At 30.4% G+C, this 17,615-nt stretch overlaps 3 protein-coding genes across 13 annotated transcripts in view; 1 reads left to right on the top strand and 2 right to left on the bottom strand.

Annotated features, from left to right (window-relative positions):
* LOC109597654 (complexin) overlaps window positions 1–9,790 on the top strand; it is a 326,764-nt gene extending 316,974 nt beyond the window's left edge. For 9 of the 11 annotated variants that reach the window (XM_049967336.1, XM_049967332.1, XM_049967338.1 and 6 more), the window contains 2 exons: window positions 4,271–4,400; window positions 5,753–9,790. In XM_049967336.1, the coding sequence (XP_049823293.1) occupies window positions 4,271–4,400; window positions 5,753–5,826 (204 nt within the window). In that variant the 3' untranslated portion in view covers window positions 5,827–9,790. The other 2 variants (XM_049967341.1, XM_049967339.1) reach the window with 2 other exon arrangements.
* Window positions 9,791–9,870: 80 nt separating this feature from the next.
* Window positions 9,871–14,001, bottom strand: LOC126265669 (uncharacterized). The gene is made up of 3 exons (XM_049967912.1): window positions 12,953–14,001; window positions 12,755–12,898; window positions 9,871–12,699 (listed from the first exon to the last, which is right to left on the bottom strand). The coding sequence occupies exons 1-3, from the start codon at window positions 13,739–13,741 to the stop codon at window positions 9,940–9,942; spliced, it is 3,693 nt and encodes a 1,230-aa protein (XP_049823869.1). The 5' UTR covers window positions 13,742–14,001; the 3' UTR covers window positions 9,871–9,939.
* On the bottom strand, window positions 13,873–17,541 carry LOC126265701 (heparanase). Its single transcript, XM_049967970.1, has 7 exons — window positions 17,345–17,541; window positions 16,134–16,444; window positions 15,485–15,686; window positions 15,206–15,428; window positions 14,889–15,151; window positions 13,977–14,834; window positions 13,873–13,900 (listed from the first exon to the last, which is right to left on the bottom strand). The coding sequence occupies exons 1-7, from the start codon at window positions 17,518–17,520 to the stop codon at window positions 13,873–13,875; spliced, it is 2,061 nt and encodes a 686-aa protein (XP_049823927.1). The 5' UTR covers window positions 17,521–17,541.
* Between the last annotated feature and the right edge of the window lie 74 nt (window positions 17,542–17,615).

Below are 17,615 nucleotides of genomic sequence, written 5' to 3'. Positions count from 1 at the left end.
TATGTAAATGATGAAATCCAGATATGTATCTATTTTAATTAAATATTAAGCTATATTTAATATAGGAGTTGTAGGTTAGATTAGTTAATTTAAATAAGATTATTGTCATTAATTTAAATAAGATTATTATTATTGTTATATTAAATTATTATTTCCAATACATATTTTTTATTAAAATTAAATCAAACAAATAAATGTATAATTTTACTTGAAATATCTACATATATTAATATAGTTATATTCATTTTTATTTCTTTAGACTAATAAGATCAATTTAATTATTGTTACTTATATTTAAAATCTATACATCTATTTAGATTAATAGATTTGTAAGTTAATTTAGTAAAATTAAATTTAATTATATCTTATAATAAGTGAATACATCAAAAAATGTGAATTTTATTTATTATAACAAAATACACATTTTTTATATTTAATAAAAGATATTTGTTAATTTTTATTTGGATAAAAATGGAAAAATAATTTTATCTGAATACTTTTTATACATTTAAATAAATTATTAAATAGTATATATATATATGTATATATATATATATATATATATATATATATATATATATATATATATATATATATATATTCTTTGTTTTTGATTGTTAATTTGTCATTAGTTTACTTTTATTTTTTTAATACATTACTCATTAATTAATTCTTAATAAAAATGTGAATATAATAATTTACTTTCAGCTAAGAACAAAAGTATTTTTTTTCTTGCTAATAAATTATTAAATTGTGTACAAAACACACAAAATTCTTTATTTTTTAGTAATGTTTAATTTGTCATAAGTTTACTTTTATTTTTGTTAATACATTACTTACTCATTTTAATTAATTCTTAATAAAAATAGAAATATAATAATTTACTTCCAGCTAAGAACAAAAGTATTTTTTTTCATGCTAATAAATTATTAAATTGTGTACAAAACACACAAAATTTTTTATTTTTTAGTAATGTTTAATTTGTCATTAGTTTACTTTTATTTTTGTTAATACATTACTCATTTTAATTAATTCTTAATAAAAATAGAAATATAATAATTTACTTCCAGCTAAGAACAAAAGTATTTTTTTTTTTTCTTGCTAATAAATTATTAAATTGTGTACAAAACACACAAAATTCTTTATTTTTTAGTAATGTTTAATTTGTCATTAGTTTACTTTTATTTTTGTTAATACATTACTCATTTTAATTAATTCTTAATAAAAATAGGAATATAATAATTTACTTCCAGCTGACAATAAAAGTACTTTTTTCCTGGTAATAAATTATTAAATAGTGTATAAAAAACAAAGATTTGTTGTTTTTTAATGAATTTGTCATTAATTTACTTTTATTGTATTAATACATTACTCATTTTAGTCAATTCTTGATAAAAATATGAATATAATAATTTACTTCCAGCTAAGAACAAAAGTATTTTTTTTTCTTGCTAATAAATTATTAAATTGTATACAAAACACACAAAATTCTTTATTTTTTAGTCATTAGTTTACTTTTATTTTTGTTAATACATTATTCATTTTAATTAATTCTTAATAAAAATAGAAATATAATAATTTACTTCCAGCTGACAATAAAAGTACTTTTTTCCTGGTAATAAATTATTAAATAGTGTATAAAAAACACAGATTTGTTGTTTTTTAATGAATTTGTCATTAATTTACTTTTTTTATTAATAAATTACTCATATTAATCAATTCTTAATAAAAATATGAATATAATAATTTACTTCCAGCTAAGAACAAAAGTATCTTTTTTCTTCCTAATAAATTACTAAATTGTGTACAAAACACACAAAATTCTTTATTTTTTAGTAATGTTTAATTTGTCATTACTTTTATTTTATTAATAGAATACTCATGTTAATAAATTCTTAATAAAAATAGAAATATAATAATTTACTTCTACTGACAACATACTTTTTTATTAATGAAAAATGTTTAATTTGTCTTTACTTTAATTTTATTAATAAATTTACTTCAATTTTATTAATAAATTACTCATTTTAATTGATTCTTAATAAAAATACGAATATAATAATTTATTTCAAGCTGACAACAAAAGTATTTTTTTTGCAAATAAATTATTAAATGGTGTACAAAATACACAAGTTCTTTGTCTTTAACAATGTTTAATTTATTATTAATTTACTTTTATTTTTTTAACAAGTTACTCATTTTAAATAATTTTTAATAATAATGCGAATATAATAATTTACGTTCAGCTAACAATAAAGATATTTTTTGCTAATATATTATTAAATGGTGTACAAAATAGACAAATTCTTTGTTTTTTTATTGAGCATGTTTAATTTGTCAATAATTTATTATCTGACAACAAAATAATAAAATAATGTATTTTGGGTTGACATCAAAGACAATTTTTTATTATGTTCAATACAAGATGCTCTGTTTGAATTAAATAAGTTTTTTTCGGATAACCAGAAAAAGATCGATTCGTGTTCCCTGGAGGGACGAATGGAAAAGCTAAAAAGGTTTTGTGTTACGGCAAATACAATAAAAAGTGACATTTTTCATATTAGTAACGCCTCGAAGTTTTGCCGACAAAAACAGCAGCTTTCACGGTTGTAAAATTATTTTATCATTCTTTATGCGGGGATGTGTCACACATTTTAATATTTAGGCGCACGTCAAAATAATAAATTTACTTCTAAAAACTACCATTTATTATAATCACTTAAATGTTGAATGTGATAATAAATATTTGCAACTTAACTTCAAAATTATTAGCTTACATCATGGTAATCAGCTAAAGTAATGTTTAAACGACTAAAACCAAACTGGTTGCAAATCGTTCTAATTGACTCAAGCGTCCCAGTAGACCTCTGTAAACAGACACATGCATGGATATTATTTGCCCATAATATTGATTGCCTAACAGGACTAATACGATCCCTCCAGAAATGAACAATATCTGGATTGTGTTGCTTTTAACTGATTAAATTGCTCAAAATCGAAATGCATGGTTCCTCCCGCAGGTACGTTTCCACGAATTGTTGAATTATTCAACGTCGCATTCAACGATGGTAACAGTAATGAGGTTTACCAATTAAAATTTCAGTATTTTGAATTTTATTATGTAAATTCTCAGTTACGAAACACGTAAACTTCGTTTTCGAAATATCCTTGAACGTAATAATAGTCTCCGTATTATGTATCTATTTTTGTAAAACGAAATTTTATCTCGTGATGGCATGCAAACTTTACGCCCCCATCGCCGGCACGATTCCTTTGCAGACGTTTGACATTTAAATTTTAATCCTGAATTGGTGGAAAATTGAAACGAAGTAAAGTTCAAAGTTATTTTAAAGGCTTGCTTCGAAACTTTTAATTGTGCACTTGAATGATCACTCAATATTTTAATTTAAATGATACATTATGAATCTTTTGAATCGTTCTTTTAATAAAATGACAGTGTAAACTTCTGCATAAACTAATCACAATTACATCAACAACAGAACTTTTAAACCAGTAATAAAACTAGTATCACCTTGGGAAGACAATAAAACAAAGTTAATTAAAGTTATTGAGGTATTTTACTGTGCTAAACAACAGACAAACATAATGAACCAAATTAAAATTAAAAAAATTTTACTTGAAATGGAATTCTGTTTCTCTATTAGATAAATTTAAAATAAAATAATTTAAAAATATTTTTAAGTCTGTTAAATTCAAATAATCTACTTCAAAGGACACCCAATGTATTGTATAATTATTTTAAATGACAATAATGATGTTCAATTTAGAATTAAAATATTTGATAAATTTATTAATAATAATTTAATACTGTTTATTAACAAAATCAAAATGAATCATCGTTCATAATACCACTTACAAATTATATACAGCTTTAATGTCACAAATAAATCAGTTTATTCGTATCATAATTTATTTGTGATGCGATATAATAATTTAATATCCGACTAGAATCGAAGTTATTACAATTAAAACGGAACTATGAAAATGTATCATATTTACAACATACTATGGAATAATTACAAAGAGCTCATTGTTCCGATGCAGATTATTTAATTAAAAATCCGCGTCAAAAATAATAAACCAAGAGCCAAATAATAAAATTCAAAATACGCCCGGCATTTTTTCATTAGCCCTAAAATTAAATTAAACGAAAATTTTCGCACCCGACCCATTATTCACCGCTTAATTAATGAACGTAAAAATCAATGCGTCTCGCTGCGGACACTGACGGTATGTCGCTTGTTTCCAGTACAATATAAAGAAAAAAGAGGAGCCGCAACCGCCGATGGAGGAGGAACCCAACCCCCTGATGCGGAAGAAGAAAACGCCCGAGGAACTGGCCCGCGAGGCGGAAGAGGCGGACGAGGACGAGTTCACAAGTGAGTGCATTCAGGCTTTTAGACAGATGAGCAAGCGGTGCTCGATCATGTAGACTAGGCGGCCGATTATGACATATATTCACTTAGAGAACAAACCCCCGCTATTCATGTACAACGACTGGAATGAACACACAACAATAATGACCTATTCTAAATACGATTTATCTTAGGTGTAGTTGACGCTGGAGGATTTGTCTTTGTTTGGATTATGCCGTAATTAAAGGACGATCCAAACCAAGCTGAATCGCCTTGAATTTTAGATTCTTCGAAGTTTTAAATCTCTCGCAAGTTTAAATGTATTTTCGATGTCTTTGCAGTTGAATTAATTACCTCAATTAAAAAGTCGTTTAAATTATTATGTAGAGTGTAGTTTACTTAAATGGTATAAATGTTTTTACTCAATTTTTTAATGTTATCTAGGTATAAGCACTTAACACACAAATGCCACGCTTATATGCTAAACAAAACCTACAAAAAAGCATTTAGAATAAGCAATGGATCAAATTGTTTCGCAGGGTAAAACACACAATCATCTGTAGACATTTTTGTTTGGTATATAACCGACGATCGTTTATCTAGCTGTAGTTGGTAATTCGCACTTGTACTAAGTCAACATTCATCGACAAACCATTTTGTACAACCAAAGTACAAACCAACAATAATATTTTGAACAGTTTCCAAATACTCGTTAATACGAACTGCGTAAATCTGTGCCTTTACGGAGCGGGGTCGTGGAAATTTCACATTTGTCGTTTGCCAAAATTGACCGATAAATGTTCTCTCTCTTTTCCTTCGCTGTCTCCCCCTTCAACTTTACAAATTGATCAACTACATTAGAAGCACGTTTTTTTTTTAACATCTTAGTTTCCATTACCCGGGATGTCATTTAAAGTTGAACTCTTTTAACGAGGAGGATCATTAGAAAAGTTCTGGAAGTTCATTTCAGGCATTTAAATGCGAAAATCTTCTAGTGTAGTTGTGGATTTATGTTACGGAAAATTGATACCGTTATTTTTGTTTTGTACTTTCTTGATGTTGACTATTGTAACTTAGAACTGTTTATTTGTAGACGTTTTATCAATAAATTATGTTTGATTTGTTTTATTTTGATTTTTTAGTTTTATTTTACTTGAATTTCGTTCACTCCCAGTGAAGGTAAGTCTTTTCGTTTTGTTTGTGTTGTGTTGGCATTTTTCTTGGACACATTTAATATTACACTGCACCATTTTCATTTTACTCAACCATCCCTTTAGCTTGTAGTACTTTAACTTTGTTCAGATATACAAAAATTTATTAATAATTTTTTTTGTGTATAAATGTTTATAAATAAATGTTTTCTATGTTAATTTCAGAACTGAAGAACACAATAGAAACACAAGTAATCGAGCTCAAGTCTCAGTTAGAGAGTAAATGCGTAATGCAATGAATAGGAGGAGTTCCACAGGGCTTCCTCTGCGGAGCGTCAACCACAACATCGTAGCAAACACATTATTAACACCCAAACATTTTTGACACCTAGTTTTGACACGGTTCGGTTCAGTTATTTCGTTCCCGGTTTGGAAGTAGTGAGTTCACCTGTGATCCAAAGTATTTTCAGTAGTGATATCTTTTTTAAAATTATTTTATCGTTTTTTTAGACGCAGATCGACAGCCTTAAGGTTACTTAGTATTAAAAATTGCCAAGTTTATCCATTGTTTTTGATGTAGATAATTTTAAGAAAGATACATTGTAGTTTTTTACTAAATAGAGGAAATGATAAATGTGTTTTTGTGTAAGTTATGTTGTTCTATTCAAAATTATTCATATGACGCGACACGCAGATATAGCCATTAACAAAAAAGAGACTGCGATAAACAACTCGATAACAAGACAAAACTATTATGATGACCTGATATACCGAAATATTATTGTCATAATAATTTTGTAGAGATGTTAAAAAAAAACAATTGTTAACAGGTTTTGTAGATAGAAAACATAGTTTAAACCTATTTTTTTGTAACGTCAGATATAAGTGTAAACCAAAAAAGTGAATAAAATTTTTGTTACGATCATTTTCTAAAGACGCATGTAGACTTTTTAAAATACAATGAAAAAATTAACAAACATTTAAACAAACAAAAAATTCGAAGCTTATCCTTTTTCAGAACACTTTTGACTTTTCTCGTACACACTTTACCTCCACTTTTGCACATCGTGATTCGTCATCCAAATTCCCAAAACTGCCTTTGATGTCACACCTAAATTGTCGGAACAAACAATTAATGCTTGATGATGAACGGAGATAAATAACTGTAATTTGGCCACCGCTTCATGTTGATTAAACTCCCGACAAATATAAAAATTAGACAAGAAATCACATCAAGTTTTAAGTCGTCGCCGTCGTACGGCTCCTGTGATATTTTCCACAAGCTAAATCAGATTTTCTTGTTTGTTCCAATAATCTCGGTGCCTTACTAAATCTAGAGCTTAATGGATGTGAAAATTACGTTACCGTGTACTCAATGCTTGTACAACCGACTGGTCGTCTTCGAGTCGTCACCACTTGACTTTTCCAAGACGAAGGCGTTGTTTATTTTGGTTTCGGTGTCGCATGTCATTGGATTCTTGTTTGGTGTTTATTGAAATTACTCTTTGTCAGTTGTTTTGGGCAAAACTGCTGTATCGATGATGTTGAGACAGACGTTTTGCTTTTTGTACGTGGATCTCTTTCTCTCGCGCTCTCTCTTATCTCTCCGAAATAATTTTGACCAAATTAACACCATTGTAACAAAGATACTCTTATTTTTTATTAAATCCGGTTATTTTTAATACAACTAGTGTTATCACTAGGATTAAATTGAACAGAACACTTAATTATGTATTTGTTTTAGTTTAGAATATGCACCGCTTTCCTGTCCTAGGCACTTTATATTAATTTCAGCTGTCGGTTATACTGTTTAACTGTGGAGAAAATTACAGCATGCTTATCAAATTGTTCACGCATCATCTCATCAATGTAAAAGTAAAGACAATAATATATTATAAAGTATTATTTGTATCCATTTTTGAGGACGATTTTGGGTATTTGCTGCTACAACGAAGTGAAAATGACAACCACCATATTCCATGTTATAAAAAAAACTCTCACAAAAATTTGACTATTGTACACTAACCTCCTACAATTGTCAACAAAAAAAAAAGTTGATCGTTACCAAAAAAAAAAAGTAATTAAGGATATGCGTAGGTCTGTAAAAAATAGTTTTCGTCGTTGTACCCAACAAATATCCAAAGAGAAAACAATCTAAAGTTAAACAATATAACTTAACGTATCACTTCTTTTAACCCCCTCCCCCTCTATCCTCTGTCTATGTGTCAATTACTTCAATATATGTATATCATCATTATATCTCTTTACTAGTAGAATAGCATCTATGTCTATCTTATCTTAGGTAAAGTAGTGTATCTTAGACTGTATCAATGTAATTTACTAACATAGGTGTCGTTGTTTAACTAAAAAAACTGTGTCTCTTTGGCAAAACGCATTTTTTTATTTGGAATTTGGGTGAAATCAACGTGAAAAAACACGAAACCTCACAGCCAACCTGTACTATAAGCTGAACCACTAAGTCGTGCCACGCATTGCGCTTGTAGTAATGTTTTAACGTGAGGGTTTTGTCACTTATTATATGTACAAACAAAATATTACTTATTAGTGATATTTGAACGCAAATGCAGATCAATGCAAATCATTTAGTAGGATAATGATTACTTATTTAGAAGTTGTTAACCCGGTTAACAAGGTTTAATTTATTGATTTGGGCCTTAACTCCTAATAACTTAACTGTGTACGCATACGTAATTGTATCTATTACTTGAAGCAATATAAGCTTCCTCGTAGCTATTCCGCTGTGTATCTATAGTTATTACGATCTTGGTGTTTTTTGGAAAATGTGTAGGAATCTTGCCCAAATTATCGTTCCTACTTTATCTGTTGTTATTAATCAAACAAAACTTTGCCGGCTCCTTTGTTGGAACGTCATTTTTTGACGGTCTTGTAACGGAGCCGGGGAAAGTATAACAATAAGCAATGTTTAGAAGAATGACTTAGTATGAAGTGATATAAATGTATTTCATTCTTTTTTAATTGACGACCTTATAATCAACCTGAACAACCGACTTTGATGAATTGGAAACTAACGTGTAATTCAAATTTGTTGGAGCTGGATGTTCGCGAGCTCGATCTATAACGCCGAATAGGTAAACACAACACACATTGAATATCTAAATTCTAGAGACAACGACACTTAAACATACTAGAAACAATCTGTAATTTCTTACTTAATTACTTGAAATTCCACAAGAATCGGGGAAATTACCATTGAAATTGAACACAAACTGGCTAAGCGGTTACACAATGATTTTTTCGTGGTTATCACAAGTAAGTCTATAAAATTATGGCGTCAAATTGATTTGTTTTCTGCGTAGTTTCTCGGACTTCTTGTGGGATGTGACGAACTCGAAATAAACCACCACGAAAACATGTTAGTGTTCATCATAAGCCAAAATCCTTTAGAATTATCATTATTTGTGAGTGGTTTGTTCTGAATTCGCAGAGCTTCAGCTTCAGTGACATTTAAAAAGCTAGTGATATTTTATTGCAAGAATAAAAAACTGAAAATGTTATGATCAATGTTGTATTGTTATTAAGAGTGACCGTACACTATTTTGAGACTTAAAGTTAATTACTGGTTTCTTAATGGACGACCAAAATTTATGTTACGACTATATCAAGTTACGGAGAAATTTCTGTTTAGAATACGAACGCTGATGATATTTTGCAAAGTTCTTGTTACTTGTTAGGTTGCGAAATATGTGTGCAGTCACTGCCATGAGTATATAAATTGTAATGTAGATACATTGTTGATTCGATATGTATTGTTTTAGTTTTTATTGATTGTTTTGAATCTTGTTCGTGGCGTTTCTACAACGGCGATTGAAATACAATCTGTACAAAAGAAAAAATAAAACCCAAATGACAGGTATTAACGCCACGAAGTAATTTTGAAGACCTAGTAATGTAGCAATTTTGTATTTATACACTTATTAAACAGAAAACAAACTGAATGTGCGACTACGAGAGACAGCTACCAGAAAATAATCGAAGTTGGCTTCTTTTCGCAGTTGGCGTTTCAATAAAAAAAAATTGAGACAGATGAAACACGTTGTAGTTGCCTCCAGTACCTATAAAATAGATAGTTAAGGGCTGTTCACATTGTTATAAATAATATTAATATTAATGATGATGATATTAAAAAATCTTAGTCGATTGACTTGATTGTTGTTAGTTTACATCCACCCGCAAGTTATTGTGAAAACATGAAACGGACTAAAATAAAATATTACAGTTTAACTGTTGCTTTATTTCTCTACTTACCTTTACTGTTATAAATCCTTCATTGGGGATTAAAATTAAAAGAAAACCAACTGATATTATTTTTTATTATTTATTATACACAACTATACAAAAATGTTTAACTTATCCTAAACACAAAGAATAATTTACAAAAATATACTCTTGAAAGAGGTTTCAAATTTCTTCCCAATGCTCTGCAGCAATCCATTTAAATTACTAAACAACTTAGTAATAGCATGTTGTTCATCTCTGGGCAATATCTTCTGGATGTAATCATAAGATTGGGGCTTAATAGGTTTTTTCTGCTTCGATCCAAATGTCATCTTATCGTCGTAGCTTACAAGCGGCTCCTTCTTGTCATCCATAATTGTCTCTGATTCTACGACCGATTCCTTCGTAATGCCGTTCAAATCTTCACCATCGTAACTGTCCCCATAATGAGCCTTCCTTTCCTCCATCTTAAAAATATCATCGTTGCTTTCAGCACTAGAATGTTGTGCAATCCGGTTGTTAAACTGATAATCAGCATCTATGTCGTTCATAGCACTGTCCACATCTTTTTCCACCGACATCAAATCAATATCTGTGCTGCGTTTGTTTTTAAAATGTGTATTACCCATCTTGGTATCCAAAAATGATCTGTAAATATTGTTATCCCCACTAGGTCTAAAGCCGTTTCTCGACACCATGCTGACCCTCTTCAAGGAAAGTATATCTTCAGGTTTCCATTTTCTCAAGTTTACGGTTCTTGGTTGGTAATCCCCAAACGTTTTACCAAACGCCGAAACGGATCTTTTTCTTTTTTCGGGTTTAATGTCGTCCAGACTTTCAGTGGTACTTGATTGAGAACCTTCTTGCACATTGTCGGTTGCTGCCTCAAGCATTCCTTCGGCTAAGGTCTGAAGTGGATCTAAATGAGAAGCGACCTCAACAGTATTTGGAACGGTCGTTTTCTCTTGGCCTTCCTCTTGAACGGTTTGTAATTGATTTTCGGTCGTTGATACCACTTCCGTAGCTTTAGTTTCTTGAGTTTCATCAGTTGCTTCTAAATTATCTACTAACATTTTAACAATGTTGCTCTCCGCTTGCGACACGTGTGTTTTTGAAGATTCAGTTTCGTTGTTTGATTTGTCAACATTTTCTTTTACTGTTTGTGCCATTTTTTCTTCCAGTTTTCTTTCAAGTTCTTCTAGTTGATTAACTAAGCTTCTGTTTTTTGTATGAGTTTTAATCTTTATTTTATCTTCAGTGAATTGACCATTATTAACTAACTGTAAGGTAGTTTCATGTTTATTATCATCAACGGTAGATCCCAAATTAGGTTCAGTAGAAGATTCAGTTATATCATGCGATACAGTTGTTTGTTCTATCTTATCAGATTCTTTAGTTTGAATTTGTGGATTGTTTTCTTGAAGCTTGTTGTGGATGGAGTCATCAATTATAAGATCTTTCTTTGTGGATTGCAGTTGTTCCTCAGAATCTACAAAATAAATTTTTGCGTCATTACTTGAATGTTCTGAATTTGATTTTGATTGATCATTGCCCTCCAATTTTGGAATATTTTCTGTAACATGTACACCATCAAAGACATCAGTTGGAGGAGCACTTAGAGTATCGTCTATTTCATTTTCAGACAAATTCATTCCTTCTTGATTACCATTAAGGTTTTCCTCTTTCTTTATATTTAACGTTTCATCAGTATTTACATTTCTTGGGGAAGAATTTAATTGGGATTCGATAACAGATTTGTCTGTTACTTCAGTAATTTTATCTGTGACTTGTATATGTTCAGGGGCACTTAGGGTATCATCAACAGTGTTCTGAGAAGTCGTTCCTGGTTTTTGAGTATTCATTTCTTCAATTAATTCATTTTCAGTTACGTTTTCTATTGTTGAATCGTTAGATTTTTCTGTTTTGCCAGACTCCCCTAATTCTAATGGTAAACCCAATGTCCCTTCTAAGGATTTTTCTGTAGAATTTCCATTACCATCTACGAAATGTATGATGTTACTTTTATTATTATGTGTTGCAAATTTTGTGGGTTCTTCTTTGGCCAATTTCGGTTCTGTTTTAATTTTGAACATATTTTGATGGAAAATGTCAACATTATTATGCTCCTCTATTTTTTCGGGTTCCACTTTTTTATCTATAACATCATTTAGTAAACTAGGTGGTGTGGAAGTACTTTCTTCAACATTTTTTTCATTATATACTCCTTCATTTATAAGTCTATCAAGAATTTTCTTTCGCCTCTCCAATCTTTTCTTAAGCATTTCTATTTCCTTCATTTCAGATTTTATTAATAGTTGTTTTCGTTTGTCTTCAATATCCCCTAAAATATTTGGTTTCTCAACAGGTTTACTCGATTGCCCAATATCTAATGCAGCTGCACTTAGTCTACTGACTATTCCTTTGCTCTTATTGAGCTGTGTCACGATCTTGTCAAGTTCTTCTTTGCGTTTCTTTTTGAGTGCGTCCGTATTTTTGGCAGATTCGACTTTCGCTTGCCTCAGTTTTTCTTTGAGAATATTTAATTTATTTATTTTAGACTCATCACTTGTTGCATTTGTAGAAATTTCGCTAGTGACTATATTTTCTGGTTGCACTTTTTTAAGACTTTTATCTTTTAATGCTTTTACACGCTCCTTTTGCATTCTAAGCTTGTCCTCAACAATTTTTTTGCGATCTTGCTTGATAACTTTTTCTAAGTCTGCGATTTTCTTATGCAACATCTTTTTATATTTTTCCACATCATCGTGTGTTACTTCGGCATCCCTCCTTTTCCTCTCCAAATCAAAATCCATATCGTCATCATCCAGGGACAGGGACAACTCTAATTCATCACTCTCTTGCACTTCAACATGATCTTTAAGATTATCCGACAGTTTTTTTGTGAAGCCTTTGCCCTGAAACAAAAAAATGGAACTTATGCACAATTAACTATACCCAGTATAAACTTACACCGTGTGTTACTTCGGCATCCCTCCTTTTCCTTTTAAAATCAAAATCCATACCGTCATCCAGGGACAAGTCTATTTCATCACTCTTTTGCGTTGCCACAGGATCTTTAAGATAATCCGACAGTTTTTTTGTGAAGCCATCGCTCTGAAACAAAAAAAATGGAACTTATGCACAAGTAACTATACAGTATACACTCACAGATTTTTTCTCATTGAACATGTGGAAGCAGTCGTCTAACTTTTTAAAATGGGCCCATTGCTCATCGGGAGAACCAGAAATAATTCCTTTTCCAAATATTTCCTCTTCGCACGGGTGTTGCTCCTTCTCATGGTTTATTCGTGACTTGGGGCTCACTGGAAGGTGCATCGGTTTAAGTCTAGGCAAGTTGAAAATGTCTATTTTCTTTTTAGGTGTCGGCGGTTTTGACTCACCAGAGTCGAGGTTAATTTCATCTGAACTTGACATAAACTCTTCACTACTTCTTTCACTTAAATCTAATGGTTTTTTAAAAGACGGCAAATTTGAAAGATGTTTAGGTGTAGTCGGTAGTCCCGTACTATCAGTCCTCGATTTTAAATTCAACAAATTCATGTTGATATCCCTCCTATTTCTCCGAAGGTTCCCCTTTTTATTCATTTCTTTCATACGACTTTTTAATAAGGCACTTATTTGCCTTTTATGTGCCAACTTAGATCGTATTGAACCTAATTTTGTCGCCGATCTTTTTGACCTTCTGTTATACAAAGCATTTTTTTGTTCGTCCCACTTTGAAATTACGTCATTAAATCTTTCCTTAATATCGTCCAAATTTGAACTTCTTAAAAGATTGTTTTTTGCTTCTTCAAGTTTGGATTGCACATCACCGATATCGAAACTTTGGAGAAATTTGTCATGTGCATCCTGAATTCTGGATTTTAAATCATTTAAATTCATCGCTCCTAATATCTTGTTTTTGGCATCCTCGAACTTAGATTGAACTTTCTCCATGTCGAGTTTGGCCTGAACTTGTTCTCTCTGTCTGTCAAAGTTTGATACTAAATCATTAATGTTTAAACTTCCTAGGAACTCATTTTTCTTCTGCTGCAACTTATCTTTCCAACTATTCCATGGTTCTACATCTACAGTTCTTCTAAATCTAAGAGGAGCCTGAAGTTTCGATCTGAGATTACTTAGACTAGGTATAGATGGCTTTTTGTTGTATTTGTTTTTAAAACTCTCAAACTTTGAATTAAAGTCTTTCTTTAACATCACGTTCTTGTTTTGTTCCCATTTTGCTTTTAAATCGTTTGTTTTACTTAAAAATTCGTCCCGTTTCTCTTCCAGCTTCCATTTTAAATCTTCCCATTGATCAGCAACGCTTCTATACATCCTGGAGTGTTTCTTTTGACCTCTAGAAACTAATTCATCCAATTCTTTGCTGGTGAACACGATATTCTTCCTGGCTGCCATAAGTCTTGCCCTATTTTTCATAACCCTGGACATTTCTGAACTACTTAAGTTATGTAATTTTGGTTTTAGTTTGAACACAGGCACATCGTTTCCTAATGATTGTTTAAGTGAGTTTACTTCTTCCAGTAACTTATCTAATCTTGAATCAATCTCTGATTGTTTTGGTTTCCTTAACTTATCCAATATCAGATTATTAGTACCGAAATTGTTCTCAGTTAATTTGTGATTAAGAGGCTTCAGCAATCTGGATTTCAGTATATTAAAGTCCACTTTATTTTGTCTGTTACTTTTATAATACGTTTCGTCAGACTGCAATTCTTTTTCCAACATCTCTTGAATTTCCTTGAGGGAGTTGAACATGCCACGAGGTTCTACGGCTTCAACAATCTCTCGGGATAAAGATATTTGCTGATCTTCGTCGATTTCTTTTATCAGTTGATCCTCGACACCTTCGTATTGTATGCAGGCTGATGCCCTGGCACTCGGTAAAACGAAAAATCCGATGGATTTTGATGGTACCTCCAAAGAAATCGGTTTTAAAGCATTTGCTCTGCGATGTTTAGATGGGAATGTTAGTTTTTCATCTTTAAGGAAGTCTTCTTCCAGTTTAACACCATTCAAAAATATGTCACTGAAACAAGTACTTGTGTTTTTTGTTACACTCAGAGTATATTAAGATACTTACATCGAATCTTCACTAGTGGAGGTCAATATGTAAGTTTGTATTTCCACCGATTTAATGTATGGATTGCCAAGTCTAAAGCTGGTAGTATACGATTCTGTTTCATTATTTACAATCATTATGGTAACTGCTCCTCTTCTTAAGAAATCGTTTTGTTTTTTGGAACACTGAGCATATACGTAAGATTTTGAGGAAGAGAATGGTTTCCTGGTATCCAACACCACTCTGCCCATCAGGGTTTTGTATAAAATACTAACCCAATAAACCTGCAATTAGTAAAAATATTAATGAGACAGTAAAAACTTATATTAAAGACGTACAGGTGTAATAGAAAACAATTCGTTATATCTGGGTTGTCTCAAAATCACGTCATAACCAAGTTTGGCAGCATCTCCCAGTTGCTGACACCAACTAATAGCTGAAGAAAAGCTGACAGGTTTGGAATCTTTTTGAATTGTTTTCCACATCAGCAAATTACTGTTTGTCGAATGAATTAGTTTAGGCAGTAAATCTTTCTTAACATATAGTCCGGTTTTATCATTTCTAAAAGAGGGGAAAGCTTTAGTTTTGGTATTGTGAACTAAATAATTTATACTTACGGTTCAAGAACCACGACATCAGCACGGTTTTCAATTTCCTGAATGACTTTCCGCACGTTTTCCAAATATTCGAGTGAATGACATTTACTGAAATCACTGGCAACAATTTTCCACGTTTTTGCTTTATCAGGAAATGTGTTCAAAACATTTCGTAATTTTGTCAAGTCTTCTTTGTATTGGGTTTCATTTTTGTTGGAACAATCTATAAAGAAAATTTAGGACAGCTTATTAAATTAAATGTGCATATTTCAAAAACTAAAAAGTTAGTTTTATTTGCCCCATAAAATACACGTGTGCCGGAAAGGCAGGAATAGGAAATCATTTGAAAGAAACACCTCCCACCCAATAAATCTCATTTCATTATTGATGCAGACAGTTAAATAGTTCTCCCTATTATTCTTGCCGGGAAATTTATGGGCTGCGCTTTAAATTCGATACGAGGCTATTGCTTTGTTTCAGGGATAAATTTCCGAGGCAACTATACTGAGTATTAATATGCTGAATGAATCCTGAAATATTACCTAGAAAATCGACTGAAATGCATACATTAACGATTTTTCAACATTATTTCTCCAAGGTGTTTTTCGTTTGGGTGCATGAAAGTTGCTGTTTATTGGTATTTATTGCTGAATTGAAAATAAATTCTTACCGAAACCTAATTGCCAATAGCAACTGACGTTGAACTTGTCAGAAAGTTCTAAAAGGGGCAAAGTGGATTGGGGATTCCATTCTCCCATGTCTGTTTCCAAATCATTGATGCCAAATACAGGCGTTATGTTGGCCTGGTATAACCATTCATTAACACCGAACCACATGGAAGGAGTAACCATAATTTTGGAGGTGTCATTGTTTTCAGCAGTTCCATATTCGTTGTCGATGTATTTAACAAATTTCGTTGAGGGTCCAGCCAATCGTACGTAAGTTGGAGCGAGACGTTTGGCTAGTTGCTGAGAAGACTCACTGAAAATTAATTTAAATTAAATTATAATTATTGTTTCTGAATAAGATAAACAAATGTGTTTATTTCAAATCAGAAAAATAAGATATCTGTGACCAGATAACCAATATTTAAGATTTAAAAGTATGTTATCTGCTCTCTTTGTCGCTAATTTTTAAATTCCAATAAATGATTAATCATTTTGATAATGTGTCCACTTTTAACCCTTGACATTCCCATATGATAAATACATAAATATATTAGAAATATAAAATATGTATTTCTGATTTATATAACTGCATATGTATATTTTTATTTTTTATAAAATTAAATAAATTTTTGCAATATCATTATTTAAGTCGTTTATGCTTTTTATTTTAATAATTTGCCTAGTAGGAGATGAATGACAAACATTAAGTAAGATACTCAATATTAATTAGTGAAAAACAGTGACTGAAATGTTAATACCCAATTATTTATAAGTAAGTTAGTTTTGATAAGTTTAAGTGCAAAGTATAAAATATATTTACAACAACTTATCAAACAGATAAAATACCACAAAATAATTATTTTAACATTTTTAAATATTTATTATTTTTTTTTTTTTTTCAAAAATTGATTTTTTAGTTTAACAACGACTATATATATTTTTTCGATTTAAAAACGACTGTACAGGTCTTAACAATTAAAAAGAAATATTAAAGACAAACTAAAATATTCTGTTGGTATGAAATGGAGTGAATTATTTTATTTTTTTTTTTGTAAATCTTTATAAATTTAACACTATCTATTTGATTTTAATAAAATTCGATAGTTAGTCCCAGTTTTAATTCAAAAAAAGTTAAGTGAGAGAAATTAATTTGAGAAATTTTCATTATTAATTAAATAAATTTATACACTTCATTAAAAAGGATAAAACTCACCTTAAATTAAAACCACTCAGAAGAACTACAGGGTCAATAGAGAAACTCAAAAACTTATCACTAACTTTATTCACAACTTTTTTAAAATTAATTGAACAAAAGTCTTCCTCTGTCCTAACATTATTTATAATTAAAAATATGAAAAATGAAAGGTAAAAACTTTTAAAAATCATCATTATTATTTTCTTTAATATGTAACTTCCATAATGAACCTGAATAAAATCTGAATATGAACTAATTGTAAGTCTAAAATAAAATGAAATAGTGCAAA

This window comes from Aethina tumida, chromosome 5 (assembly GCF_024364675.1).
Source record: "Aethina tumida isolate Nest 87 chromosome 5, icAetTumi1.1, whole genome shotgun sequence".
Taxonomy (NCBI): Eukaryota; Metazoa; Arthropoda; class Insecta; order Coleoptera; family Nitidulidae; genus Aethina; species Aethina tumida.
Note: the sequence above shows the minus strand (reverse complement) of the source record. Positions and strands in the feature narration are given on the sequence as shown.